Raw genomic sequence first — 26520 nt, 5'->3', positions numbered from 1 at the left:
TCGAAAGCTCAGGCTGCGTTTTCACCCACGTATGGAAGATTTTTTTAAAACTAAATTTAACGTTGACACTTTTAGACATTCCTGTGATACATATCACAATCGTAAACAAAGGAAGTTAACACTTAAGGGTTAATTGTCATTTTTCACTTATGAGTCAAATTATTGGAGTATTTATTGGAATTTAACTATAGGGAGAGCTTGCGGAACAAGTAGAGACACTAGAACGATGCGCAGCTATGTGATTGGTGGAGGTCTGGCTAAAAAAAGCATTTCTACTTACGGTACTCATGTCCAGCATCCGCTGAAACATCCAGAACCACTTGAAAACAAAATCTCTCATCCAAAATGTATCTTCCGTAGAAAGAACGGATACTTTTTCTTTTCTAATATAGAATAGGAAAATCAACTGGTAGGACACATTAGGGATATTGATTTAGGGAAATAGGTCTCCGATAGGGCGGACAGTTGGCCTCGCATCCGAAACGTATCGGAGCGAAATGATAGATTTTCATTGAATAAAGGAATTTCTGGTTTTTATTGAGCTATATAAATAAACGAACACAGTTATGAGTCTAGTATTTACACCCACGATGATACATTAACGCAACGATATCCTCGCGTCATTATTCTCGGGCCAGGACACTTTTGCGTTAGCGGCTCCGACGTTTTAGATGAAGCAGAGAGTATGAGACCCGCGAGAAAATCGGATTGTTCTTCTTAAATTAAGAACTATTCCCTCGGCGATCGACCGAATTAATTCCCTCCCTTGAAAAAAACAAAAAAAAAACTCTATCGCAAGTTTGTACATCCTGTATTGTGAATTAAATAATGCACGATGAAGGAAGTACTGCTTGCAATCCATTCGGTCGACCGTCGATTCTAGCCAGTCGCAATGTATCTCGTATTCAAGAATAAATATTTTATCGTAGTAAGGAGGGGAAATGGATTACGAGAATGTGACTTCATGACTATAACGCGCATGGAATGAGAATCATCGATCCGTCGATCATTCTATGTTCCCACGATCACGTCCGACGTTGTATTGTCCTGCACTTCAGCGATGTCCTTCTTCTTCTCGTCCTGTTCTACTCCTGATATCACATAGACAGGTTGTTGGTACGCGAGAAAATGTTGGTCCGTTGCCAATACCTTTGATAGATCCTTCATTTTCATCTGAAATAAAATGTTAAAATATCTTAATTCCCAAATTGGTAAATCATTTAGCGACAGATACCAGGTTAGCTATGATCCATGAATAAAAAATACTTGGAAGAGTTTTATATATAATTATGTACCTTTTTACGGTACAACATTAACAGAATCAATAAACTACTGATTATGAAAGCGCTTCCTGCAGCCAGAACCAGAGTGGCTGTCTGATAAACCGGAGCTTCTACTTCCGTGAGGATCTCCCGTTGTTCCAGTGCGACTATTCGACTTTGCATAGCCATTGGGGTTGATCTATGCGTGAAACGAGACATGGTAGCGTCCGCGAAAGAACCCAACATGGACAATTTTTGGATTCGAGTCAATTCCTCCAAATGGAAAGCTACATCGACCTTGTTAGGTCCTATTATTTCAAAACTGAGCAGAGCTGAATCTTGATTGATCTCCACGCGTATGTCGTTTCTCAATCTGGCGCCTAAATCATGCAGGAGATCCCCTGCTTGTCTGATGAAGGTAGCTTCGTCATCGGCTAAGAATCTACCGGGGAAACGTAGGCTGACTTCGACAGCTTCTACTGGGGTTGGCACTAAGTATAATAAAAATACAATTTTAGAACATTTCTCTTTGTAAAGTGGTTTGGAGGTGAAACGAATGTTTCTTACAGCATATGTTGGTTCCTTTCAAGAAGGGTTCAGATCCAATTAACTGATTTCCCGCCTCGTCGACGCACCAGCAGGTGTCACCAGCGCACTGCGTTGGTTCAAACCTCCCCTGACGGTCACAAATGGCCGGCACGTGTCCTCTGTCCTTCATCGCCTGACACCTAGTACCCAACACCTTTTCTATTTGCTTGTCGTCGCTTTCCAAGTTTATCAGAGCGTTCTCCATGAAAGCCTGAATTTCATGGTCGATTTCTTGAACCGCCGGTCCTCTGCCTCCCCGTCTGGCCTGTCTGAAGTTACACTTGGGCTCTGGTCCTCTTGTAAGCGAACCCTTCACCGGTTGACCCTTTCTGTTGACACACCAGCAAACGCCGACGTGTTCCAAACACTGGACTGGCTCCCACATGCCATTATCCGGGTCGCATCTAGGTAGGAAGGTCGGTTGTTTCAGTCTCTGAGATGTTTTTAAGTTCTTTTCTCGGAGCCTCTCGCATTGCGACAATACAGGGCAGACGGTGTCGCAGACCAGACGACTGGAGAAGTCATTGTGACCCAGAGTGCACTCTGTTTGCCTTCTGCATTCGTTGCGTTCTGGGTCGAAGTACCATCTCTCTGTCTCGTTCGTACTTATCCCTAGACTACACGATACTTTTCTTGGTGGTTCAAAGCAGACTTCGCGAGGTTTTGGACAGCACACAGCGTATTCATTTAAGGGAGACAATTCGCATTTGTGCGTGGAAGGGCAGTGTTGACCATGCGGGCCACAGGTTGCAGGTAATCCATCCGGGTTCAGTAGCGGAGACCCGTTAGGACATGGATTGTCCTTCTTAGGGAGACACACAGGCACGGGAGGACAGGGTGGTATGCTGCAGGCTACCTCCACCATTCTGCAAGCCTCGTTTTCACCCCTACACGTTACACTCTTGCAGGGATCTCTACAGGAACACGTCGGGCAACCTGTGTCTGGGTCCAGTTCGAATCCTTCAGGACAGTCCAACTTGCAGTCAATTTCTGGACATCGCAGTGGCGTGTTACATTTTGGCACTACGCCTTCGAGGACACGAGTGCCAGCTGCCTCTCTACCCTCCTTATCTACACACCAGCACATTCCGTTGTGACACTGGACTGGCTCGAAGGCTCCACTGGCGTCGCATCTGGGAATGTAGGTCCTCCTCGCCGGTTCTCCAGACTCCCTAGCTGCGTGTTCCGCCACTGCGCGCGCGTGTTGACAGGCAGTAGCCATCACTGGAGCTACGCACTGCGTGCCACAGCCGGTGGAGCAGCACTTTTCGGACGCTGAACATTCCTGATCGTTATTGCATTGTAATTCGCAACTGGACGAGCTGGGAACCAAATACGGACACTGTCCTGGCTTCGTGGCTAAACAGGCTGGAACTGCTGGACAGTGTTGTCCAGAACCACAATTCACATCCACCATCGTACAGGTCTCTTGAGGGCCACAGCTGACGTCTTTGCAAGGATCGTGACAGCGACATTGCTCGCAGCCTGTTGGGTCGACCTCGTAACCGTAAGGACAAGCTAAATCACAAGACAGAGATCCGCATAGTTTCAAAAGGTCCTTTATCTCCTTGCAGTCGGTACTGCGATTTACTCCTGTCTTTAATATCACTCCTCTGTCATTCACGCAGGAACAGGTGCTGTTGTGACATTGGAGAGGTTTGTAGCTGCCATCCTTTTCACACTGAGGAGGTGGTATTGCCAAGGACATGTCATCCCTTGTTCCTTCCATGCGGTCGTTGAATTCTCGCAGGTACTCGCACACTAAAATTAAATTATCATCAGTGATTTTCAATCATACATATATGGTTTATTAACTTCTGTGAGATTAGGACCTTCGCGGCCCATAATCTCTATTTCTACGCTTCTGAAATGAAAGGCATCTTACTAGTCTGTGGCTTGGTCGAATTAGCCGAGGTCATACAGCACACCGACTGTCCAGCTTCCGGTACAGCGGTGCATTTATAACCCATTGGACAGGTATCATTTGCTGAGCATGTCACCGCGTTACGTTCTTCATCGATTAAAGGAGTTCCATAGACGCAGGGGCTCTTGTAAGTTTTCTTCGCTTTGCATTCTGGCCTCGTTGGACAAAGAAAGTCTGGACATCCATCTTCGCGATTTAGTACACATTCTTCTCCTACTGGACAAGGAAACCTGAGGAACGATGACATTCAGACTGGTGAAACGATGTTACCGAACGCTTTACTCGAATAATTGTCAGTTTCAAGTTTACCCTTCGCAAGGATTATCGCATTCGCAAGTTGGACAGCCGGAAGCATCGGTTTTAAAGCCGTACTGGCAAACTTGTGCGCACTGCTGGGAAACGCAGGATGCCGGAAGGGACCTCCCCTTCGTTATCGACTTGCAATCGACTTTCTCCGCCGGTCCCATGCTGCCGGTTATCTTCCGACCGTTGTTATCCACGCACCAACAAACCAGACCGTTTCTCGAACATTGTCTGGTCTCGTAACTTCCATCTGAAATATTAATTAGAACGTTAATGAGGATGAAGCTTATTATTATTATTATTATTATTATTATTATTATTATTATTATTATTATACGGGCATTTGCCCATTCATACACATACGTAATATATACATAAATATAGTACTTGCACAAGTACAACATTTGATTATGTTCCTGATTAAGAATTGGGCCTGACAGATAGCCCCAACCCCGCAGAGTGCATACGTGACGACAATTACTCAGTAATTACATACCAATGCTACAATGATACCCCGAAATGTTCAAGGTTAATGCTGAAATAATCTGCAGATTTTAGTCTTGTTGTTAGTGCTGCTGGTAAAGTTGTTAAAGATGTCGATCATCGCTTGATATAAATGGACTGTTTTGCATGATCTACATATAGGATCAGTATGTCCAAACCTTAAGGAGTATCGAGGTGGTAGGAATAACTTAGAGGGCCTGACAGCATGCTGAGGCAGGTGAAAGTTAATCTGCTCGAGTAGGGTGCAGCAGTTGATGATACGCTGAATGAAGAGCACCTCAGCTATGCTTCTTCTATTCTCAAGAGTCAGTATATTGAAACGATTCATGATTTCTTCATAATTATGGTCAACTCATTATACTCTACAGATCATTGGATGATCTGTCCTAGTGGAGAGGAACCACAAAGATCTGTGTTGCACCCTTTCGAGAGCAACAACATGCCTGTGCAAGCTAGGAGCCCATATGACAGAGGCATATTCAGAATAATTCAATTCAGAAGCATATTCAAAAATAACTAGAAGTGGAAAAGAAATGGTCACCCAATTACCGTCGCAAGAGTCAACTTAAAAAGGTACACTGCTCCCAACCAGAATATCCTTATAGCCATCAACCAAAGCAGTAACTTAGCCAAGATTTAAAGGGATCAGTAATCCCTGAATTTCTCTCACCTTCGGTACACTGTGGGACGTATCCGCGACCCTGTCTCTCGGATATGCTGAGCATCTCGGCCAGCATTCTGTCCCTATGGCAGGCGCTAAGACCTTGAGGTATAGAACAAACACCTCCGCCGCATTTCTCGCTGGTACAGCATTTCTGTGGATCAGGACATTCTAAATCATGCTGACACGAGTTGCCGCATATAGCCGGTTCCTCTAACGGGCATGTTCCCGCTCGTTTCAGATTGATGCTCGAAGGGCAACAGACTCCGTACTCTTGTTTCGGCTCCACCAAGCAGCTGTACATCGGCGGGCAGGTCGGTTTGCCGGGTGAGTCGCCGCAGAGAAATGGCCTCGGTGAATCTGTGATTTGCAACGGTTCACCAGCCGGGCATATAGTCGACAGGGATTTCGCTTTACGACAGCTGGGAATTGGCGGACACGGTGGACGAGCGCACGTTACATCAATCAACTCGCACGTTTGACTGGTCCCTGGACAGATGATGCCGCGGCAAGGATCCCGGCATTCGCATTTCGGACAGCCAGTTTTAGCCTCAATCTGTCGATTCAAATGAGAAATCGCTCGAATGTAGTGTCGTGTTAACAGACCGTTAACAAAATTGGTAAAATTTTTTTTTTTTTATCAAAAATGTGGTGAAATTTTTAAGCGACCTAGTATAATTAAATCTTTTATGAATTTTTCCCCGCTAGAGAGAGAAAATCACCATTCTTCGACGTCGCGTCGTTCGGTTATTTCTGCAAACGGTAAAAGCAACGGTAACGAGATTACAGAGTGGTCATTTGCGACATCATTCACTGCCGCAATACGTGGCCTCGGTTGACTAATTGATTGCCAGCAAAACTATAGAGTATAGCCTGTCGATCAATTATCGCCTACACAATTTTCTGACGTTACTTCAATCATGCATTCGTTACCATAATGGATGAGAATTTAATCGTCATTTTAATCGGAGAATTACCTCGAAACCTAACGGACACAACATTCGACAGCTATGAGCTGGACATTTTCTAGGATTGTCGCAGTCGATAACATCTTTGCTGGACCCTCTGGTACCAGGAACTTCAGCGCCGATTTTGTCGACGCACCAGCACCTGTTCTCACGGGGATGGCATTGTATCCTTTCGAATTCGCCAGTTTCGTTGTTACACTTTGGTATGAATTGGGATAGTCCACGAGGGCCCAGGGCACGGGATCTTCTTATGGCTGCTTGGGCCAATTGCTCGCATCCTGTCAGCTCGCCGAGGACACATTTCTTACCGCAGGATGTCTTACAGCAACGTTCACCCCCAGCTTGACATTGGAAGTCATTTTCGCAGGATGGCGCTCGCGATGGGCACACGTTCTGCTCCTCGAAGGATGGGCATCGACCTACCGTCTTCAACGGTGGTTCTGGAAAATCAAACGGGAGGTCTTTAAGCGAGTTACCCAGCGTAACTGGTGGGAATGATAATGCTGGTTAGAGTTACCGTTTTTCATGGGAAATATGCCATGCTGGAAATAGCTATTTCAAGGCTTTAATTATTCAGGATAGAAATTTGCAAATTTTATTATTTGAAAATTCAGCTACCCTTCATTTCGAAAGGCGGATACTAACTGGGGATTCGAACTCGATTCGAATACTCGAAACTCTGAATTTTCAAATTAAAAAATTCTTATTTCTACTTCTGAAATCCTGAAATTCCCATTTCTAAATAATTTTCACCTCGAAGCACTAAATTTCTTAATTTTTAAAATTCACACCTTCACCATTGACCATCGTTAGAAACTTGATTTCTTTTAAGAGATACAGAATTAAGTATCCCTGGCGAATGACGCAGCCAAGCATGGCGCCACTCCGTTTATTAATTAAGGAACCTCCGAAAAATATTCGTCTGGCTCGCAAAGTGTCGGAACGGCTCGGTAAAAAGCGGCACACCTTGACACAAATTTATTCAAGAGCACATTCGGCTGGTTTTGAAGAAGCGAGCCTGTGGTTTATGGGTCTCGGTTACAAGGAATACACCTTTATTGGTCAAGCATCATCACGATCCTCGTGTATCCCAGCTTGCCTTTGTTCGATGAATCAAAGTGTAGCGCAACGACGACGGGAAATAATAATAAAAATAGCCGGGGAGTCGAGGTAACGGTTCTTCGCATCCTACTGCCACACTTACTACGCTTACCTAACGTGATACGAGCACATTTCCAGAACAAACTCGGCTGAGTCAGACGTTGCGGACTGCCTGATGGGTCGTAGCCATAGGCGAGAAGGAAATAAAGGAATGCAACTGTGACGATTGATTCGATTAACAGCAACTGCCTCTGGTCACGCGAAACTTTGACGAACGCGTTTTTGTTCTGGATCCTCTTACTGATCACCGCTGGCGTTAAATAATCCGGGTCGATGATTATGTTTGGCGAGAACGGAATAGAAGAGGCTCGGGTCAAGTGCACTCGGGTCTTATGAACGTTCAGGGACGTTTAATGGTAAGGCACACTTTTATTAACACGTTCAGGGGTCATTTGAAATTTACCTTTGTCAACGCGACATGCTTCCAAGGATTCGCATGGTACTATGTGTATACACTACTTAAATCACATGTTGAATATACATATAGGATAGATATAAATCCATGTGTCGCATTTCAATTGAATTTTTACTTTGACTCTCTATACCAGGCCCACTGTATTCTCTCATCGTTAAAGATTTCATAAAAGTCCAGTGAAACTTCCAGCACATCCGATTACCCGAATTTCCGGTTCGTTGACCATCGCCCTCTTTCTCTCCTGCCTTTCTACCTCTATTATAGCCGTTTCGTGTTAATCCTCGTGCGAGTTTCCCTGTTACGACATCCTTTATCTTGCAATGGAATTATATTGCACCGTGCAATATGACTTTTTCTTCAAATTAACACCGAACGTAGTTTCGTCAAAATTTAATTAGCAAATTATATTGCTATAATATATTAAATAAGTGTTAAAAAATGATTAGAGTGATTAGGATTATAATTAGATTCACAGTCCTTTCCACTATATGCATTTTACATAGGTGCAACCAGGGCATTGTAAAACTGTGAAACTTTATACTTTCACAATTTTCATTGATTGTTCGTGACAGATAAATCGAAACCTTCGATTTTCTACTATATTCAAATTTTAGCTCTCAATTCTCTACACTATCAGAATCTAAGCATTCAATTTCCAACTATATCCAAATGAAATCATTTAATTTCCAACTGTCATCACGGGTAGTCAACATCTTAACGAAGAGCAAAGCATCTGTGTATCCTCTCGTTGTAGTACGATAGTCATGAACAAAAGCATCCGTGGAATGCGTGTAACGGCAACGGCACAGCGGTAGATGGATCAAAAAAGAGACGAGAGACGTAGGAATGGTAAAATGGCAAGAATGTGAAAGAGCGAAGAGAAAACGTAAAGAGGAACGATGTACTCGCGGGTCGAGACGAAGGAATGCGGAGGAATGTACTTTAACGGTGCGAGAGAAATTCAATTTGTTATTGCCTCTAGCATGCAAATCGTTCTGGCCCTGATATTTATCGAGAACGCCGGGATATCCTGCTGTAACACATTGCCAATCGATTGAACTTGAGCGTCGTTCGGTCCACACCATCGGCGATTTAACCTCGTAATTAACGTATCTCGTTAAGTGCGATCGTTCATCCGCCTGCAGGATGTAGCCTGGTTCACCGCTGTATAATCCACGGCAAATAATTAACTCGTTGATTAGGGAGACTCGTGGGTCTCCTGGGTATATCTACTCATATCAATTGATACAGGCATACTTGGTACTTTGTATTTAATATTTGTTATATTTTGTTTGGTACTTGACACTCGGCAATTGGTATTAGGAAATTGGTACTTGATATTTGGTATTTCGTACTCGATGCTCGGTACTCTTCCTTCAATACTCGATTCTAGGTACTTTTCATTCCATACTCGGTACTCTTCATTCGGTACTCTTCCTTCGATACTCGATTCTAGGTACTTTTCATTCCATACTCGGTACTCGATACCCGGCACTCTTCATTTGATACTTTGTACTCGATAATCTTCATTCGATACTTGGTACTCGGTACTCTGTATTCGATACTTTTCGTTCGATACTTGATTCTAGGTACTTTCCATTCCATACTCGGTACTCGACACTCTTCATTCGATACTTTGTACTCGGTAATCTTCATTCCATATTTGGTACTCGGTACTCTGTACTGTGCACTTTTCATTCAATTCTCAGTACTCGGTACTCTTCATTCGATACTCTGTACTCAGTCCTCTGTATTCGATACTCTTCCTTCAATACTCGATTCTAGGTACTTTTCATTCCATACTCGGTACTCTTCATTCGGTACTCTTCCTTCGATACTCGATTCTAGGTACTTTTCATTCCATACTCGGTACTCGATACCCGGCACTCTTCATTTGATACTTTGTACTCGATAATCTTCATTCGATACTTGGTACTCGGTACTCTGTATTCGATACTTTTCGTTCGATACTTGATTCTAGGTACTTTCCATTCCATACTCGGTACTCGACACTCTTCATTCGATACTTTGTACTCGGTAATCTTCATTCCATATTTGGTACTCGGTACTCTGTACTGTGCACTTTTCATTCAATTCTCAGTACTCGGTACTCTTCATTCGATACTCTGTACTCAGTCCTCTGTATTCGATACTCTTCCTTCAATACTCGATTCTAGGTACTTTTCATTCCATACTCGGTACTCTTCATTCGGTACTCTTCCTTCGATACTCGATTCTAGGTACTTTTCATTCCATACTCGGTACTCGATACCCGGCACTCTTCATTTGATACTTTGTACTCGATAATCTTCATTCGATACTTGGTACTCGGTACTCTGTATTCGATACTTTTCGTTCGATACTTGATTCTAGGTACTTTCCATTCCATACTCGGTACTCGACACTCTTCATTCGATACTTTGTACTCGGTAATCTTCATTCCATATTTGGTACTCGGTACTCTGTACTGTGCACTTTTCATTCAATTCTCAGTACTCGGTACTCTTCATTCGATACTCTGTACTCAGTCCTCTGTATTCGATACTCTTCCTTCAATACTCGATTCTAGGTACTTTTCATTCCATACTCGGTACTCTTCATTCGGTACTCTTCCTTCGATACTCGATTCTAGGTACTTTTCATTCCATACTCGGTACTCGATACCCGGCACTCTTCATTTGATACTTTGTACTCGATAATCTTCATTCGATACTTGGTACTCGGTACTCTGTATTCGATACTTTTCGTTCGATACTTGATTCTAGGTACTTTCCATTCCATACTCGGTACTCGACACTCTTCATTCGATACTTTGTACTCGGTAATCTTCATTCCATATTTGGTACTCGGTACTCTGTACTGTGCACTTTTCATTCAATTCTCAGTACTCGGTACTCTTCATTCGATACTCTGTACTCAGTCCTCTGTATTCGATACTCTTCGTTCGATACTCGATTCTAGGTACTTTTCATTCCATACTCGGTATTCGATATTCAATACTCGGTACTCTTCATTCGATACTCGGTACTTGGTACTCGATAGCGATAATACCATTAAAGTTTATCTACTCCGCTATAACACTTACATTCGAGTGAAAGAAATTTCCTTTTACCACTTACATAATTACGTACTTATTCTGTACTTGCATAATTAGGTATTTACATAAGTAAATTCTATTTCTCCACTGGCTACTGTTTACCATAATAGAGAATCAAGTAAAAGTTTTCCTTTTTCAATTTCACAATAAACTTGAACGAGCAAACTTCACCGTGAGAGGTGTCTTTGAACGGGCTAAAAGGGAGGATTAGAGGCAACCATTGGTTTGCCTTCTCCCAGGAGAGTTGTTGGTCTTTCGCAACATCACAAGGACGAATCTCTGTCCGACGAACGATTCTCGAAATCCGATCACGTTTCTGTTCGTTGCATTATATGCAGATACACGCCCGTTTCGAGAGCTTGCTTTCCATTTTTTTTTCTCTCTCTCTCCTTCCCCTACACACACTTCGTCCCTCGTCGAACGTGAACACGACGAGGCTCTATTGTTTGCTAATGGCCGCTCTTTCAATAATTCGGGACCAATCATTACGGACGAACGAAGCTGGCGGCCAGGAACTAGGGATGAGGGAAATCGGTGGGAAAAAAAAAAAAATAGAATAATGTCGATGGAAAAAGGTAGACGTACCTGCTGTGACCGATGATGACAAAGATAATAGCAGACAGGTCGATGACACCCACACAACGGCGCAGGCAAGCCCACCGTTGCAGAAATCACGGCGCATCCTCAGCGCATCAAGTGATTTTTTAATCGGCCTCTATATCTATAATCAGAAGAAGAAAAAGAATCGAAATTAATAGCGCTGTTAAATAATCGATTAAACAGAATGAATTGTTCACTTTTTTAAAATTTCTTCATTTATTTTCAATTTTGACCTTCAATTTGAATATTGGCAATTTCGCGGGTACCCGAGAAGTCGATTAAATCTCCATTGGATATAGATTGAATCTTGATTGAGAACCTCTGCAAGAAATTACTAGAGCATATTTGGATTGAATTAGAAAGCGAGTTAGAATTGAACTAGGTCTGGGTTAAATTCCTAACGTACCAAGAATTATTAATAAAATGGCCTGACATAAATAATAGGATAAATGCAAAGAATATTTTGTTCGTTCAATTAAAGATTAATCGACGAAATAATTAATATAGAAAGAATATTGTGGCACGCTTAAGGGCAGATCAGATCCCGTTTTCCCGTGGAATTTGTTAAACTTCTTTTAAACTTGCGTCTCGCGTTTTGAGGCCAATAAAAGCCAAGATTATAGATCCAGTAATGGAAAAACTTTCCGGCCGAGAAATCAAAACTCGTCGACGCGAATGCAAGGAGCACTCTTTTCATTTCTACCTTCAAAACGAACTCGTCGAAATGGAAAAAAAAGGGTAACAACACGGTTCAATTGAAATGAAATCTATCTCGTACGTTGAAACGTTTTCAACAATAATAATAGAAAAAAATTCTCTTTGGTTATTTTGTGGACAGACCAGAGAATTGATTTTGCAATTCAAGATACGAATCAATAATTAGTTTAACGAGTAATGCTTTTAGTAAAATCATGGACGATAGACAATTTAAAGATTGTCAGGTTTGAAATAAAGGAAAATAACAAGGAAAGTTATGTCTCCTTATTCGTTATACCGCAGTGAATATTCTAATGCATTCCTCTCCGTTATTCATGAGCCGTGGTTGGCTTCGGGATCTACGAATTGTCAGGTCGTTTTCGTTTCTTTTCACCTCCCTTTGTTCCTCGTTACAAGTTCGACGAGGACGTTGCCTTTCTTTTCGTTTGCCAGCTCGTGGATATTTTCATTGTGACCATCGTTCCTTGGGTAAAAAGATGATTAAAAGAAAAAACAGAGGTGTTTTTCTTTCAATAGCCGATTGCTTGCTGCTGCAATTCTTTCTCTTCTCTTCTTATCAATATTTCATTCGTATTTCTCTAACTACATTAATCTTTTTTTTTTTAATCTTATTTCTATGGTGAATGCAGGGTGAATCGCGACTCAGATCTATAGTAACAGATTTTTAAAATAACCCTTTCATGCACGAATCTTTCTATGTAAACAGTTTTTTTAATTTTACTAGCATAAGGGGTTTACGGGGTCGCTGATTACGAATCTGGGATCAGATTTTCAAAATTCATGATGGCGAATTCACAGCGACAGCAATATTTTCAATTCCTGGTCAGCCATATTGAATTTCGAAAATCTGAATCCAGATTTGTAATCAGCGTTCCGGAAAACCCTTATATTCAAAATTTCACAACATCAGCGATATTTTCTATTTTTTTGGTCTGCCATATTGGATCCGCCATCTTGGATTTTAAAAGTCTGATTCCAGTTCCGTAATCAGTGACCCCAAAAATATAAATCAGCATCAAAATATCAATATGTTCACATTCGAATTTTATTAGAATCGATTTAAAAAAAAAAAAAACGAAAGAAAAATTTGTTTATAATGAAATTCAATAAACAAAGGGAAATTTCCGAAATCAACAAATTGTTAGATTCACATCTTAGTATCACATAAGAAAAGTTTCCGTACAAAAATAACCGGGGTGTGAGATAAAAAGCTAGAGCTAAAAAGCAGAAAAGCAAAAGGTGACACATATAATGTGTTACCGTGTAGCAAAGGGTTAAATTGAGATAGGTCTCTCTCCATGGTCCGCCATCCCAAGGTTAAATAAAAGAATATTATAAATCGTCAATTTCTGTTTAATTTAGAAGTTGAAAATAAAATCATTTCGTCGAAGTGAAATTATTACGGAGTTATCCAAAGTGTACGAACGATTTTTCTACATAAGAATTATTCTGATAAAATTTTTGGTCTAATAACGGTGTAACGATCGTCGAACGTAATCTGAACGTGATCATCGGTGTAATTACCGTGACGTTAGGGTCCTGACCACGGTTCGTACACTCTTTCTCGATGCATTATTCATACGACAGGATACACCCTAAATTTAAAGGCTTCCCAAAGGATGTAACGTGGGTAATTTCAGCGTACATAAAAGCTACCTTTACTTTTCTACCTACATGACTGGCATTATGTTAGGCCCAGACGAAACGAAATTGTCGAGGCAACGAAATGAAAGAAAAAAAGAAATAGCATTCCTTTATTAAATAGTAATAGTAATTGGGAAAGCATAGTATCGAAGGCAGGGAATTTTCTAAAAAAAAAAAAAAAAAAAAAATTCCATTGTAATATGCCTGGAAAAATAAAAGTTCGCCAGTATATTCTGCAAAGATCAAAAGATGGTTCGTAGCGCGGGAAGATTGGTCGCTCTTTCAAGGCTAATACAGACACATGCTCAGGATGTGGGTCAGTTCGTCATCATCGGAGGTCCCTTCCGGGTCGAGCCGGCTCTGCTCTCTCGTCTTAACTTTCTATTGTCAAACACGAATACACACACGGCAACCTTGTCTGCGTCATCGATGGAACACTTTCATGGAAAGGTTGCTTTAAAATGAGTTCCACGAGGTCTACCTCCGCCCGATGGGGTCATCGACCGATGGGAAAACGTGAATGAGCTTCTCGCGAGAACGAAAACCGGAATTGACTCATGATGGACCACTTTGAATGAAAAGAACGATCGGCTGCATCCTTCTTTTTCACCGCCGATAAGTAGCTCACTGGTACAAACGTGGACCCGACGAAAATAGAAAGTACCCACGCGTTTATATCATCGACTGGGTTAACACTTCGCGTTATGGATCACAGCTTTACACCAGCAGTTTGGTTTCAAACTTCCTAGATTCTTTTTCTTCCGTTAGAAAGCGATTCGGTTCTCCACGTTCCAACGAGCCCGCACAGGTAGACGATAATGGAGATAATACCAGGTGCTAACGAAAACGATACAGCAGTTATGGGTTAGTAAAATGCGTACTTGGTGAATATATGATGATAATTGAATGTCTTAGAACGGTGAGAAATTCTTCTTATAGGAGAAAAGTATTTTTGTTCAATGCAAAGTATTTCACGTATCCTTGGGCATTAACGATGATAGCCTCTCTAAAGGAAACTAGTGCACCTGCAGTATGCATAACAACGATATTGTACGCCATTAGAAAGACTCCTGTACCTTGAAGAACAGAACCTTTTCCAACCACTCCGCTGGCAACAACTTTCGTTCCACTCAAGCGTACATTCTGAAACGTTTGTTCGTCGAATGTCGAACTCTTACACAACGTGTTACCGTTTTCGTTGTTCTTGAAGAACAACGGCTAACGAGACTGCATTTTCTCATCGCGTGTACATTATCACCACATATTCTTTCATTGTTCCCTTTATTCCCGACTGAAAGTCGGTAAAAGCCGATCCGGGCATTAACCGAGGGTTTGTTGTTCACTTGCTTGCGAACTCCCCCTGGTACATTTATAAGGACGCTTAAAAACAGAGGGGAGATAAAACTGGGATTCGCGTTTAATGGATTTGTTCCACAAATAATTGGAACAAAATGTTTCGTGAGCTAATTGAACGTTACTGGCTTTCAGAAAGTCTTAGGCATATTTAAAATCAACACTTTCTACACTTTCTATGGAAATTTTGCATTTAAATTTATTTTTCATTTACATATTCACTGGGTGGGAATCGATAATTTATTAACTAACAAAACAGGCATATTTCATAATGACCAAGCTTGGTACATTACTAAATAAGCAAAATTTTGCTTTTAAATTTATTTTTAATTTACATATTTACCGAGTGGTGGTCGATAATTTATTAATTAATAAAACTATGCTTTGAAATGAAACCTGCAGTGAATTCAAACTTGTATCATCACAACATTAATCGATTTATTGCGATATTTCATACCCAAAAGCGTCAGATCTTTATAAGGTATTCAGATACCGTGCTGAATTTATAATAATGAATACCCTTGATCATTTTGCAATTCTATCATTTTTATTTCTTAATTATTTGACCCATTCCGCCCTCAAGCAGACTCGGAAAAGTGTGGTTGGGCTCGGACGGCTTCGCGATCTATGCGAATCCAATACTTCCGGTCTCGCTCGAAAAAAGTCCGACAGATTCGGTCGGGTATCCTAGTACCCAGTTACTCTACCGACTTGCTACATCGTTCAGGCTACGATCAAAGTTGTCTAGCTTCTAGTACTAGTTGGTATAATCCCATTCGCACGACACTTTCACGAAAAGGCAACCACCATTGCAACATTCACCAGTCAGTTTTCCCTTCGTCCTCGTTTCATGGTGTTCACCAACAATGGCACACGGACAGAATTCAGCACGGAGACGGACGTTACGTCACACGAGTTCCAGAAAATGTTTCAAAGCATTTCCACCTCTGTTATTCTCACTTCTTTCCTTCGCTTCCGTTCGTCTTTTCTCTAGGCGACAATTTGAAAATGCTCTCTTTTCAATGGGGTAGAGCGGATAAAAGGAACGCGGTATCATTAGTAGCGCGTAGAAAATATACGTTGGAAAAAGGTATTTAGTAGGCAACTTTCTACCGTATACGGACGTCTATTCAGAAATGATCTGGAACACGTGATATCCGTGCTACGTTTCCGCGTTCGACTGCATCGGAAGTTGCCATATGAGAAACACAGACGCGCTAATCAGATCGGAACACTGCGAAGACTATGTATTTGTTATGGTGTTCTTCAGTACAGAATTTCACTATCCGATTTAAAATTTAAGAGGCTTTCCAAAAAATTTATCCGTCAAAGAAGAAAGATGAATGTGCAAGTGGAAAGTTGCAAAATAAAAAAGCAGTATTCATGTTCCTGGCAAAGTTCTAAAAGGAGGACTATTTGTTATAGTGTTCTTTAGTACAGAATTTCACTATTCAATTTAGAATTTAAGAGGCTGTCCAAAAAATTTATTCATCAAGGAAGAAGGGTACATATGTAGGTGGAAAGTTGCAAAATAAAAAACCAGTATTCATGTTCCTGGAAAAAGTTCGAAAACGAGGACGTCCCAATTTTTCCAAAGCCAGCGGAATTTTACGAAGCCGTAACCCTCGTATCGATAGAGAAATGTGAGCCGTAATATCGAAGAATACTCGGCGAGCGAAAAGGTACAGACATCCTGGACCAATCGAATGGACGAGGATTCCGGAATGACAGAAGATATTCGACAAGATGAATCCGCCGGAAAATTTGATACAATTAAAGTGCGATATTTCACGGGCAGGATCCAATCTCCAGGGAAAAAGCTCGTTTAATGATCTCAGGACTGTTTCGCAAAGAAGGATAAGCGGTTTCTTTGAGGAGAGCCACGATGCACAAGGCCGCTTTCTTTGCGAAATGCTATTGGAAACTCTTTGTGTCGTCGCAGAGGATGAACGAAGTCGGCGTGCATGGAACGGTTGATTCAGGAATACGGGTTGCACGGTCAGAAGACTCGGTAAAAATTCCGTGGTAGGTGTGGTGTAAAATCCGGATAGCATTCGATAACGATCCATGGGAATATGGCTCATCGAAGGGAAAGCTTTTGGAAAGATGAGTTTTCGGTTGAAGACAGTAGCTTTAACTTTTTAGTTACAAACATGTAAGGCTACCCTTTCAACCTTTGATATCCGACATTTTAATTTTCGAGTATTCTGAGTAGTATACAGTAATTAATTACTCGGCGTGATATCATTTCTGATCCTAGTTTCAAGCATTGCCCGCAAAGCAGAAATTTCAGCGAGCAGGAAATGCGTGTTGGAGGAAGGAAGTCGAAGTTGGTACATTTGCGTGGAACCGCGGCTCGTAAAAGGGAAAATAAACGTTGATAAAAGTGTAGGTACACAGGACGGAAAAGTAACTCGATTAAATGAACGTTCCTTGTTCCTACTCGGTACAGGAAGTATGGATTGTGATAATTAGAATTCATGGAGATACTGTACCAGGTAGGGCCGAAATAAATTACAGCATCGAATTTTCGATAATTCCGCTGAAAATGAAATTTTCATCGCTTCCGGAGATATGTATGTGATCGACGTTTTAACCGACGTAGCGTAATATGTATATTGAAAGTTGATGAGTTGCGAAACGATGTTTCGCTGTACGATTTCAGATCATCTACCAATTAATTTCAGCGGCTTAATTACAGTACCTAACGTTCGGAAAATCAGGCAGATACTAAAAATGGAGAATCATATTGCGATTCAAATGGCTTTAGAAATTTTATGCAGCTATTTCATTCATGTAGTACGATTAGTTTTTTAAATTTTCTTTTATCGAGGGATTATTATTTTAACTCGTGATTTTTATTTATTACTGGTACTGCAATTAAAGTTAAAGACAAAGATTATATTCAAAAGAATACTATAGGTATAATTTAACTTGAACGAAGCACAAAATACTTTGCAAAGAATTCTCAAGGTGCTAACAAAAGAATGCGCGTGAAACGAGACGAAAGAGGCGTGCAAAGAAAGTTGGCGCGATTAATACCCAGAGCACATCGGCGAGAAAACGCGTATGTACACTCGCGATCAAATCAGGCTTCCCCAGGAATAATGGTGATGTCCCGGCTTTTCACCGTTCCCCGTCAGCATCCCCAGGGAAAATGACAATGTAGGGAAAAAGGGTCCCATATCAGTTATATACCAAATTTTATAATATGTAATAACTAGAAACTATATTATTCTTGCTTGATTTGAAAGAATCATTTATTCAAAACGTTCTCAATTATTTATCGGATAAGTTTCCAAATGGCCTTACCAAAACTGAGAGTAACCGATTAAAATTGGTTTCAGAGCCGGATGTCTTACCGTTTTTTAGAATATCGTGGTAAGAAATTTGTGTATAATTTTGGGACTACGTATGCGCTATTCAATACTGCGCACACACAGAACCTAACCTAATCTAACCTAACCTTACTACGATATCTCGAAAACGGTAAGACATCCAGCTCTGAAACCAACTTTAATCGGTTTTTTGTAATCAATTTAGGTTATATACCGAACTTGAGTTCTCAATTTTGATGGGGCCATTCGGAAACACAGCGTATTTATCTGTTGAACACCTCGTATACGTACATGGAAACGTGGAAAATCACGGGAAGTCCATGAGAACAGCGCTCGGTTTTAGGAAAAACGTGCACCTGCTAGAAATTGCATTCCTGTTGCAGTTTAGAAAGTGCACGCACAAGTGGACACGGATTTCACGGGAATTAATTGACTCGCGCGCGGATTTACGTGGCCACGATCGCCGATGAATTCCACGCTCGAGTCGAAAGCGAATTCGTGCCGAAACGTCGATGTAATTTCACTGAATAATTGCAATTAAAAAATGAAAAAAAATATCTAGCATCTTTGTTGAAAAAATGTGCACGTGACTGGTTTATATTCGAGGTTTTTTTGGCCACAAGAAACGAGGTAATTGCAATGTCGCTGGGTAACGAATGAAAATAGCCGAGAGTTAATTTCATTTTTCTCTGAAACCAGAGAGAAAATGCTTCTTCGTGTTATTGGTGGTATAAATCAAAAAATTCCAATCTTTCGCCTCCCTTATTTCAGGCCAATTAAATTCTTGTATTTTTTAACCCATGGATCGTTGAAACGGCTCTAATTACAATTTATTCAATTCTAATTTTGGAATACATTCTGCTGTAATTATTTGAAATTTTAAATATCATTTTCTAAAATTTTGCAACATTTGACTGACAATGAAATGTAGAGAAACGTCTGTGATATCCATTTGTACTCAACAATTCCTCTTTTTTTTAAATTTTATTTTTGATACCAGATTACTGCGCCCGAGGGTAACTTCTGTCATCGTGAAAAAGCATTTGATAAGTTGACGCGTGGAAAGGAGAGAAACATTTCCGATTGATGTTTCATTCGTTCACTGAAAGATCCTGTATGCATAAAATTGGAATATAACAGATCATTATACAAGAGATAGGATCTCCACACATGCTCGCGAGGAAGTTATTCAATTGCTAATGTAATTAAAAAAAAATCTTAAACCCGGATGCGAAAAGAAATTCCGCTCGGGGATATAACGTCGCGTAAGAAAAGCTCGGTATTTTCAGCAAAATGTAAGAAGAAAAAAAAATTCATCTCGCGTGGCATTTTTAATCAGCCGGAATAAAAGAATGAATTAAACACACGTGTACTTGAGTTTTAAAAGCGTTCTTCGAGCATCCACGACCCAGAAAGAAATTCAACTCTCATAAATAAAACATCGAATATAACCTGTCGCTAAGATATCTTCGTTAAAACTGAAGGAAAAATTCATCGTCTATAAAGTCCCTTGCTGGAACAATTTTAACAGAAAATTTTCAAAGTACACGAAAAAGGCGATCGGAAAGTTTCTCAACTTTCATCGAACGTACGTCGATTTCGCGATGAATGAAAGCTGAAAGATGAAAAATAAAAAAAAAAAATAAAGACTCACTTTGATTTGCTGTAATCCACACGCGAAGAAACGCGCAGACAATTATAATCCTGGTTCTCCTTGAATGAATTTCCTCGCACTATGATTTCTCTCACTGCGCCGCTTCGATTGTTCCTGACAATTTAATCGTGAATTGCACTAAATGTTTGCAATGTAAAATTATAATGAAAGAGATGCAGAAGGAATTGTTTGAAATGACGGTACCGCTCGGAAGTAACGCGCCTTTAGCCGCTCAGTCCGCGCCGAATGACGTTCGTACACTGTCCTGGCTCGGTGCGTTCGACGGTGCCGGCCTCGTATGATGACCCCCTTCTAGAATTCTACGGCCCTGTCGACGTACGCCAACTTCTGGACAACCGCGTAACACCGGCGATCCTGCTGGATTCGATCCACCAAATTTTTATTTCCATTTAGATTGTTTCATTCAATTCCGATACGTATCAAGTTTCATAAGAATCGATGACACAAAACTATCATGAAATATAATGAAGCTTAGACATTTTAATTTCATTTTCTACGAATAATCTACAATTTTTGATTCTGGAAAATATGAATAATTGAATAATTGAACAATAGAAAACAGAAGACAGACTTTGAATAGTATTAATATTAATAATTGATTGATCTCCAATTAGGAAATTAATCAATTCCCAGTGTGTCAGTCGTGTTAAAAACCTTCATGACTAATATTTTATGTATGTCATTTATGATACGTCCATCTCAAGCATAAAACATGAAACGTTCTATTACGCTATAACGTATCTATAAAATTGTACCCCTATCAATCTAGAGAACCATGAATACTCGATTACCCTTAACTCGTTCTACCCTCCTGTTACTCGTAAAAATTGCTGATGTAACTCATTTGTTGCTTACATTTCAATGATAGATGAAACGGGTCATCGATCGACCCAGGTGACCCAAAACCATTCGGAATTACGCTCCCGTAGTCAACGGCCTATGATCGAGACACGGTCTACCTATTGGAACAATGAATACATACATTATTGGGTCTATTGCCTCTGGTAGTAGTCTATTGTTTTGAAATTTCCTGATATTGCTCGTAGAGGTGTGAAAAATAATCAGGATGAATCTTATTGTCAATTTCAACGATTAGTTGGTTGTACGCTGCAAAATACGCCAGTCTCCGTCTCATCAATTCGCTCGCACTATAAATATTTATAAATATCTATAAATTCAAAAAACTGAAGTCATAGAAAATGTCTACAATTTTATTTCTCTTATGCCAGAGGAAAATATCATCTTCCTTGTAAGGGTGTGATATAACTTGACCCAATTGCATGGCTCATCTTGTACCTCCAAAGAGAATCGGATGGAGAAACGGGAACTCGGAGAAAAATTCATGCGGCTCGTACAGGCACGTCCGGAATTCGATTCAGGAACGTACTACTCCTGCAACTTTACGGTATCTACCCGTCGTATTGGCCGTAGACACGAAAAAGTGCGGTTCCAGCAGCTCTGTATCCGCAAAGGAAACGAGCCAATAGGCATCCTGCAGAAAAGCCTTGCACACGCCCATCTTTCTTCTTATCTTCCATTTTTCCGTTGCCGAAAGGATTCGGTGTAATTCTAGCGGAGCAAGCTGAAAATTAATGTGGGTACGCGAGGAATTCGTTCCACCAACCCAGACCCGTTTCTGCACCTTTACGGTACTCACGTTATCCTGACTGTAGGTATGGAAATACACCGTAAAACCGCGCCCCGTTCACCTCGACGTTTTGATTCTACGTTCCTCGCTCGCCAGTTCACCGCAGACCTACCAGGAAACAGAAAGGAGAACGGTATTGTTCAGCAAACGGAAAACGTTTCTTCAACTTTTTGCGAAGCGGGGGGGCAGCTGAAAATTAACTATGTGTATAGCCCCGTGCGTCGCCGACTCTCCAGAAGAATCCTTGCAACGTACAACGAAGCATTCCTTGTTAATTCTATACGCAATAATTAGGAAAAGAGATTTATCTATTCTATTAAGTTTGTCTTATCAAATGAAACAGTTCTCGTATGAAATATTTTTTCGTATTTTGAATAATTAAAGAAAAATATATACAATTGAACCGGGCATACTATATTATTTTCTGAGTAAACTTACTTTGATTTTGTCAGCTTGGAAACTACGGAGATAAGCTAGTTCAGTGCAGTGACTCCGCCTAAGTTAAATACACGGCTTTAACTGTTACTTCGTTTTATGTAACCCACGAAGAAGCGTAACACCTGCACAACGTGGTAAACGTCGAGTTGCAAGAGAGATGCTTTGAAGTTGGTCGGAATTAAAAAGGTGCCTCTTTGAACGTGCGTTTCAGCTTTTTGGAGTATCAAAGCATACGAACGTTGAAGTGTTTAAAGCACTAACTTTTATTTAATTAAAAAGTACCATCTGAATTTTATCAAGCGTTAAATGTTTAAACGCTTTTTAGTATATTAGTCCAATGTGCTAATTCTAATTTATTATTATTTATGAAAGATAATTTCGATAGACAAACACGCGGTCATGATTTACGTTCGAGTTTGTATCGTACTTTGTGCATGAAATTTATTTCGCAGGCGCGTGAACCAGATAGACGCGGTAGACACGAGCGTTACCAATTTAGTGAAGTAGAAGGGAAGAAGAGAGACACTTTGAGTTGTGCTGTTCCAACATTCCTAGATGGCCCGAAGGCGCTAAACGAAGTACCGTCATTGCGAGGAAAGGCCCAGTGACCGACATTCCCCTTTCCATTCTTCCTGATATTCCTTTGCCCGGATCTTGCCGCGATACTAGCTCGTACACGCTGACCTGTAGACGAGTATCGTAACCGGAACCACTGGAACCTTCGGCCCAAATTTCCGTATGAATCAACTGTTTTCTCGAGCACGTGGACAAGTCTCTTTTTGACACTAAATTGAAAACTTCATCGCGTCATTTATATTAAAATCCTTACATTTGAAAATTTCATTGAGAAATGAATTTTATTGACACTTTTAAATTCACCGATTTCGAATTGGACGAGTTAATGCTGATTGTTTAATATCTTTTGGAAAATACAACATGTATACAATATTCTTGTAGTGTAGTAGTTATTTGAAAAGGTAACTTTAGAAGAACTTACAAAACCGGCGGTTTTTATAAAAATAGATTTATCCCATCAAATCGATCCCCAAAAAGATTCTACCGACACCATCTAGCCATAAAGCATTAAACTATGATTAAAATGCTGCACGATATCGGTAGAGTCTCAGTACATAAATGGGTGAAATGCAGCGAATAAATGATCTCGGATTATTTATCGAAATTCCACGAATGTGGAATGTGGAATGATGTGTTAATTTATATACATAGTTATATATGTTGAAATCAATTCTTTTTTAAAACGCCGCTACATTTGGGCGCGAGTTGCACAAAGCAACTGTCACTGACCGTTAGTACGCACATGCTTCCACCAGTGTACTACATATGTATGTAAGTACGTCACTTTTCGCATACATCTAAAGGCGAAGTTTCCAAAAACCTATCAAACCCGATTTGGCTGAGATTTTTCAAATAGCTTCATTTTGCATAAAACCAATATTTGCGAGAAGGATTTTTGGCGACTCAAAGGCTAAGATTCAAAATTTTGTGAAAAATGTTTTACCATGTCACCGACGAGATACTGTTAAAGACTGCCATCCCCTGTGTTAAAGTGCGGCACGCCAAGATTTAAGTAAAGTTGGCGGGGAATATTAATATTTCTTAACAATTTATATCTTAAAAAATTGCTCCCCATTTGGTCCCTCGGAATCTAAAATTGCTCCAGTCGCAAACATTATATTTAATGAGATATTCGCAAATAAAAAAGCAGAAATTTGTTATCTTCCAAATAGATAGTAAATAATCTTTTCACAAAGATATTATGGCACCATAAAATTGCTCCTGATTTGTTTTATAATATTCAATGGTCAAATATTTTAATAGCAAATTATTAACAAGGTGCAATTGAAATTCATGTTGTTGCATACATGTCATACATGACAGTCGGGTTGGTTCCACCTATTGGTAAGTATACATAGCTTTGAAAATACATTTATTTAAAAATCATGATACAATACAGTGAGTATGTTAAATATAATGTAATGTAATGTATTATAAGATTGTTTGGTCATTTTTAGGGAGTGCGGCTCCCCAGTATGAAGAGAGGTTTCCACAATCGGCATAACAGTCGTGCCTGTTTTGCCAGTTCTTCTGTTAAGGTGATAGACACGGCCATCGACGAGATACTCAGTATCTCGTCGGTGCCTCTCCGATTCGGGACGTCGGTATTACAGCAGTTTTTTCGTTGGGCCTGGTGGAGCCACTTGCGTGGTCTGATACGAACTTGAAAGGTTTAATTCTCAGCTAGCGTGCGCGCAACACGATCTAGGAAGGCAACAGCGCCTCAAGTATTTTTACAAACACATTCAAACGTTCATCTCGCCAGAGGCATCGCGACGATACGCCTGAAGAACGAAAGGGAAACATTGGCGCGTGTTTAGAATGAGATGTACGGTGATCGTGCTATCCTTCTTTCAACCCAAATGATAGAATTGTCCCGCTCCGATAAATTCTGACTGACTGAATGCGTAGATTTTATATAGCGCACCGTAGCACCCCTCGCTGCTGAAAAATATATGCCTACTCTGAAGAACCGAAGGAACGTGCAATCTGAGAATTTTTTTAGAAAAAGTTATTAACTTCTTTAAATAAATGTTTTTTAATTAATAAAAGTATACAGGATACGTCATGCAATTGGGACGGGTTACATCTTGAATTTGGTAAGAGATAGCAAAAAGCTGTTTATGTAAAAGTTCAATGGTACGATAATGTCTATTTTTCTGTGATTTCATTTTCTCCGTGAATGCAACGATGCACTCAAAAAATGCAAATCCACCTTTTATTTAAATGGAATTGCATTTTTTTTTTTACTTGTGTCAACTCCTTGAAACATTCTGCATAAAAAAGTACTATCGAATTATTAGAACCACAGCCGACTCTAGTACTAGCCGTGCTGAAGTAAAAATGGCAACACCGCGGGAGTCCGGTCTGAATATATCAACACCTACCCTACTCTATCTGCCTCCCGGACTCCCAGACTCTCAGCCAATCAACGTCGTCAGACTCCCGACTACTCTCTGGACTTCACATAACCTCTTTGGTTTCGTTCCAATAATTTCGCTCGTTTCAAGGTTTTTATTAACTTATATACACGTTTATCAATTCTTAAATGTTTCAATTTGATCCAAAGATGGTTTCATTTTGCTTCATACCTAAATTTTCTTGAAACCACTGTAAATATTTCAAATATCATGCTTCACAACACCAAACTACTTTGAGAGTACACAAAATATATATCACATTTATAACAATTTTATACTACCACATCACTTCTATTTGCCATAGTTGCAACGTTTATATATTGTTTATACATAATTAACACAAAATAGTGTATATTACTACAGCTTTTAATTAAAAAAGACGTTAATTACAATTCCGAGCACAGGACTCTGTTTTTGAAAATAGGACTCCCGATTGTCACGTGAGCGGTGTTGCCACGTTGTTCAGCATGGCTAGTACTAGAGTCGGCTGTGGTTAGAACTAATAAATGGAGGGACCTCGCGTCTGCATATACAGTAAAAGCTGAATATATGCAACAGAGATTGGGAACCAGACCACAGGATAGGAAAGAACAGTAGGCTCACTCCGTGTCGGCACCTTTGATCTCATGACCAATAGATCGCCATACTGCTGGTTGTGCGCGGGCTCTAATTTGAAAAGCACTCGGTATATGTATATGCACTAAAACGGACCCTGCACCGTGTGTAGAGTTATACAGGGTGTCCCACGACTACGTCAACAATCGAAGAGGGATGATTGACAAGGTGATTCTAAACAACCTTTTCCTTTACCAAAATGTTGATTAAGGCTTCGTTTTCGAATTATTAACAAAAAACACTGGTCAATCAGAGCGCGCCTTTAGCGCGGGCCGAACCACGAGAGTGTTGGGTTTGCTCTGCATTCAAGCCGTGGTCAAAGAGAAGGTATAATAAGAGGCGACATTCTGAGAGAGAAACTACTTGTAGAGAGAGACAAAGTGATACAACCCATTTAAAGGTCCATTCGGCAATCTGTGTTTTCGGCCGTGAACAGCCGTGAACGCGCGACCAGTTTGTACTGTGGATTTACCTACATACCCTATTTTGTGGAAATTTCTTTGTCAGAATGCTCCAAAAAGCAAGAGTTTATGGCATTTCAGACCGTCATAAACCAGGAATTCTATTTTACTTCGCATCCATGTAGGTAAAAATATGTATCATTTATGTAGAA

The 26520-nt window shown here is 40.4% G+C and overlaps 1 protein-coding gene and 1 long non-coding RNA gene across 5 annotated transcripts; one reads left to right on the top strand and one right to left on the bottom strand.

Moving 5' to 3' along the window:
• Positions 1 to 1011: 1011 nt before the first annotated feature.
• LOC117602806 (thyroglobulin) lies at positions 1012 to 21203 on the bottom strand. Of its 2 annotated transcripts, XM_034321291.2 has the most exons (11): positions 21066 to 21203; positions 20394 to 20567; positions 20190 to 20303; positions 11469 to 11604; positions 6220 to 6650; positions 5252 to 5798; positions 4084 to 4327; positions 3736 to 4004; positions 1830 to 3611; positions 1296 to 1753; positions 1012 to 1173 (listed from the first exon to the last, which is right to left on the bottom strand). In XM_034321291.2, exons 4-11 carry the CDS (start codon positions 11563 to 11565, stop codon positions 1012 to 1014), a joined length of 3990 nt encoding a protein of 1329 aa, XP_034177182.2. In that variant the 5' UTR covers positions 11566 to 11604; positions 20190 to 20303; positions 20394 to 20567; positions 21066 to 21203. The 2 variants fall into 2 exon arrangements, with proteins under 2 accessions (XP_034177182.2, XP_076547317.1); XM_076691202.1 differs by lacking the exons at positions 20190 to 20303; positions 20394 to 20567; positions 21066 to 21203 and adding an exon at positions 11681 to 11804.
• LOC117602812 (uncharacterized) lies at positions 3480 to 25367 on the top strand. Of its 3 annotated transcripts, XR_004581034.2 has the most exons (4): positions 3480 to 3600; positions 3680 to 7727; positions 22311 to 22482; positions 22749 to 25367. It is a non-coding gene; the product is annotated as an uncharacterized LOC117602812 (long non-coding RNA). The 3 variants fall into 3 exon arrangements; XR_004581032.2 differs by having other exon boundaries at positions 22311 to 25367; XR_004581036.2 differs by lacking the exons at positions 22311 to 22482; positions 22749 to 25367 and having other exon boundaries at positions 3680 to 7380; positions 7450 to 7800.
• The last annotated feature ends 1153 nt before the right edge of the window (positions 25368 to 26520 follow it).

This window comes from Osmia lignaria, chromosome 12 (genome assembly GCF_051020975.1).
Source record: "Osmia lignaria lignaria isolate PbOS001 chromosome 12, iyOsmLign1, whole genome shotgun sequence".
Classification (NCBI taxonomy): Eukaryota; Metazoa; Arthropoda; class Insecta; order Hymenoptera; family Megachilidae; genus Osmia; species Osmia lignaria.
This window is presented reverse-complemented; position numbering and strand designations above follow the sequence as displayed.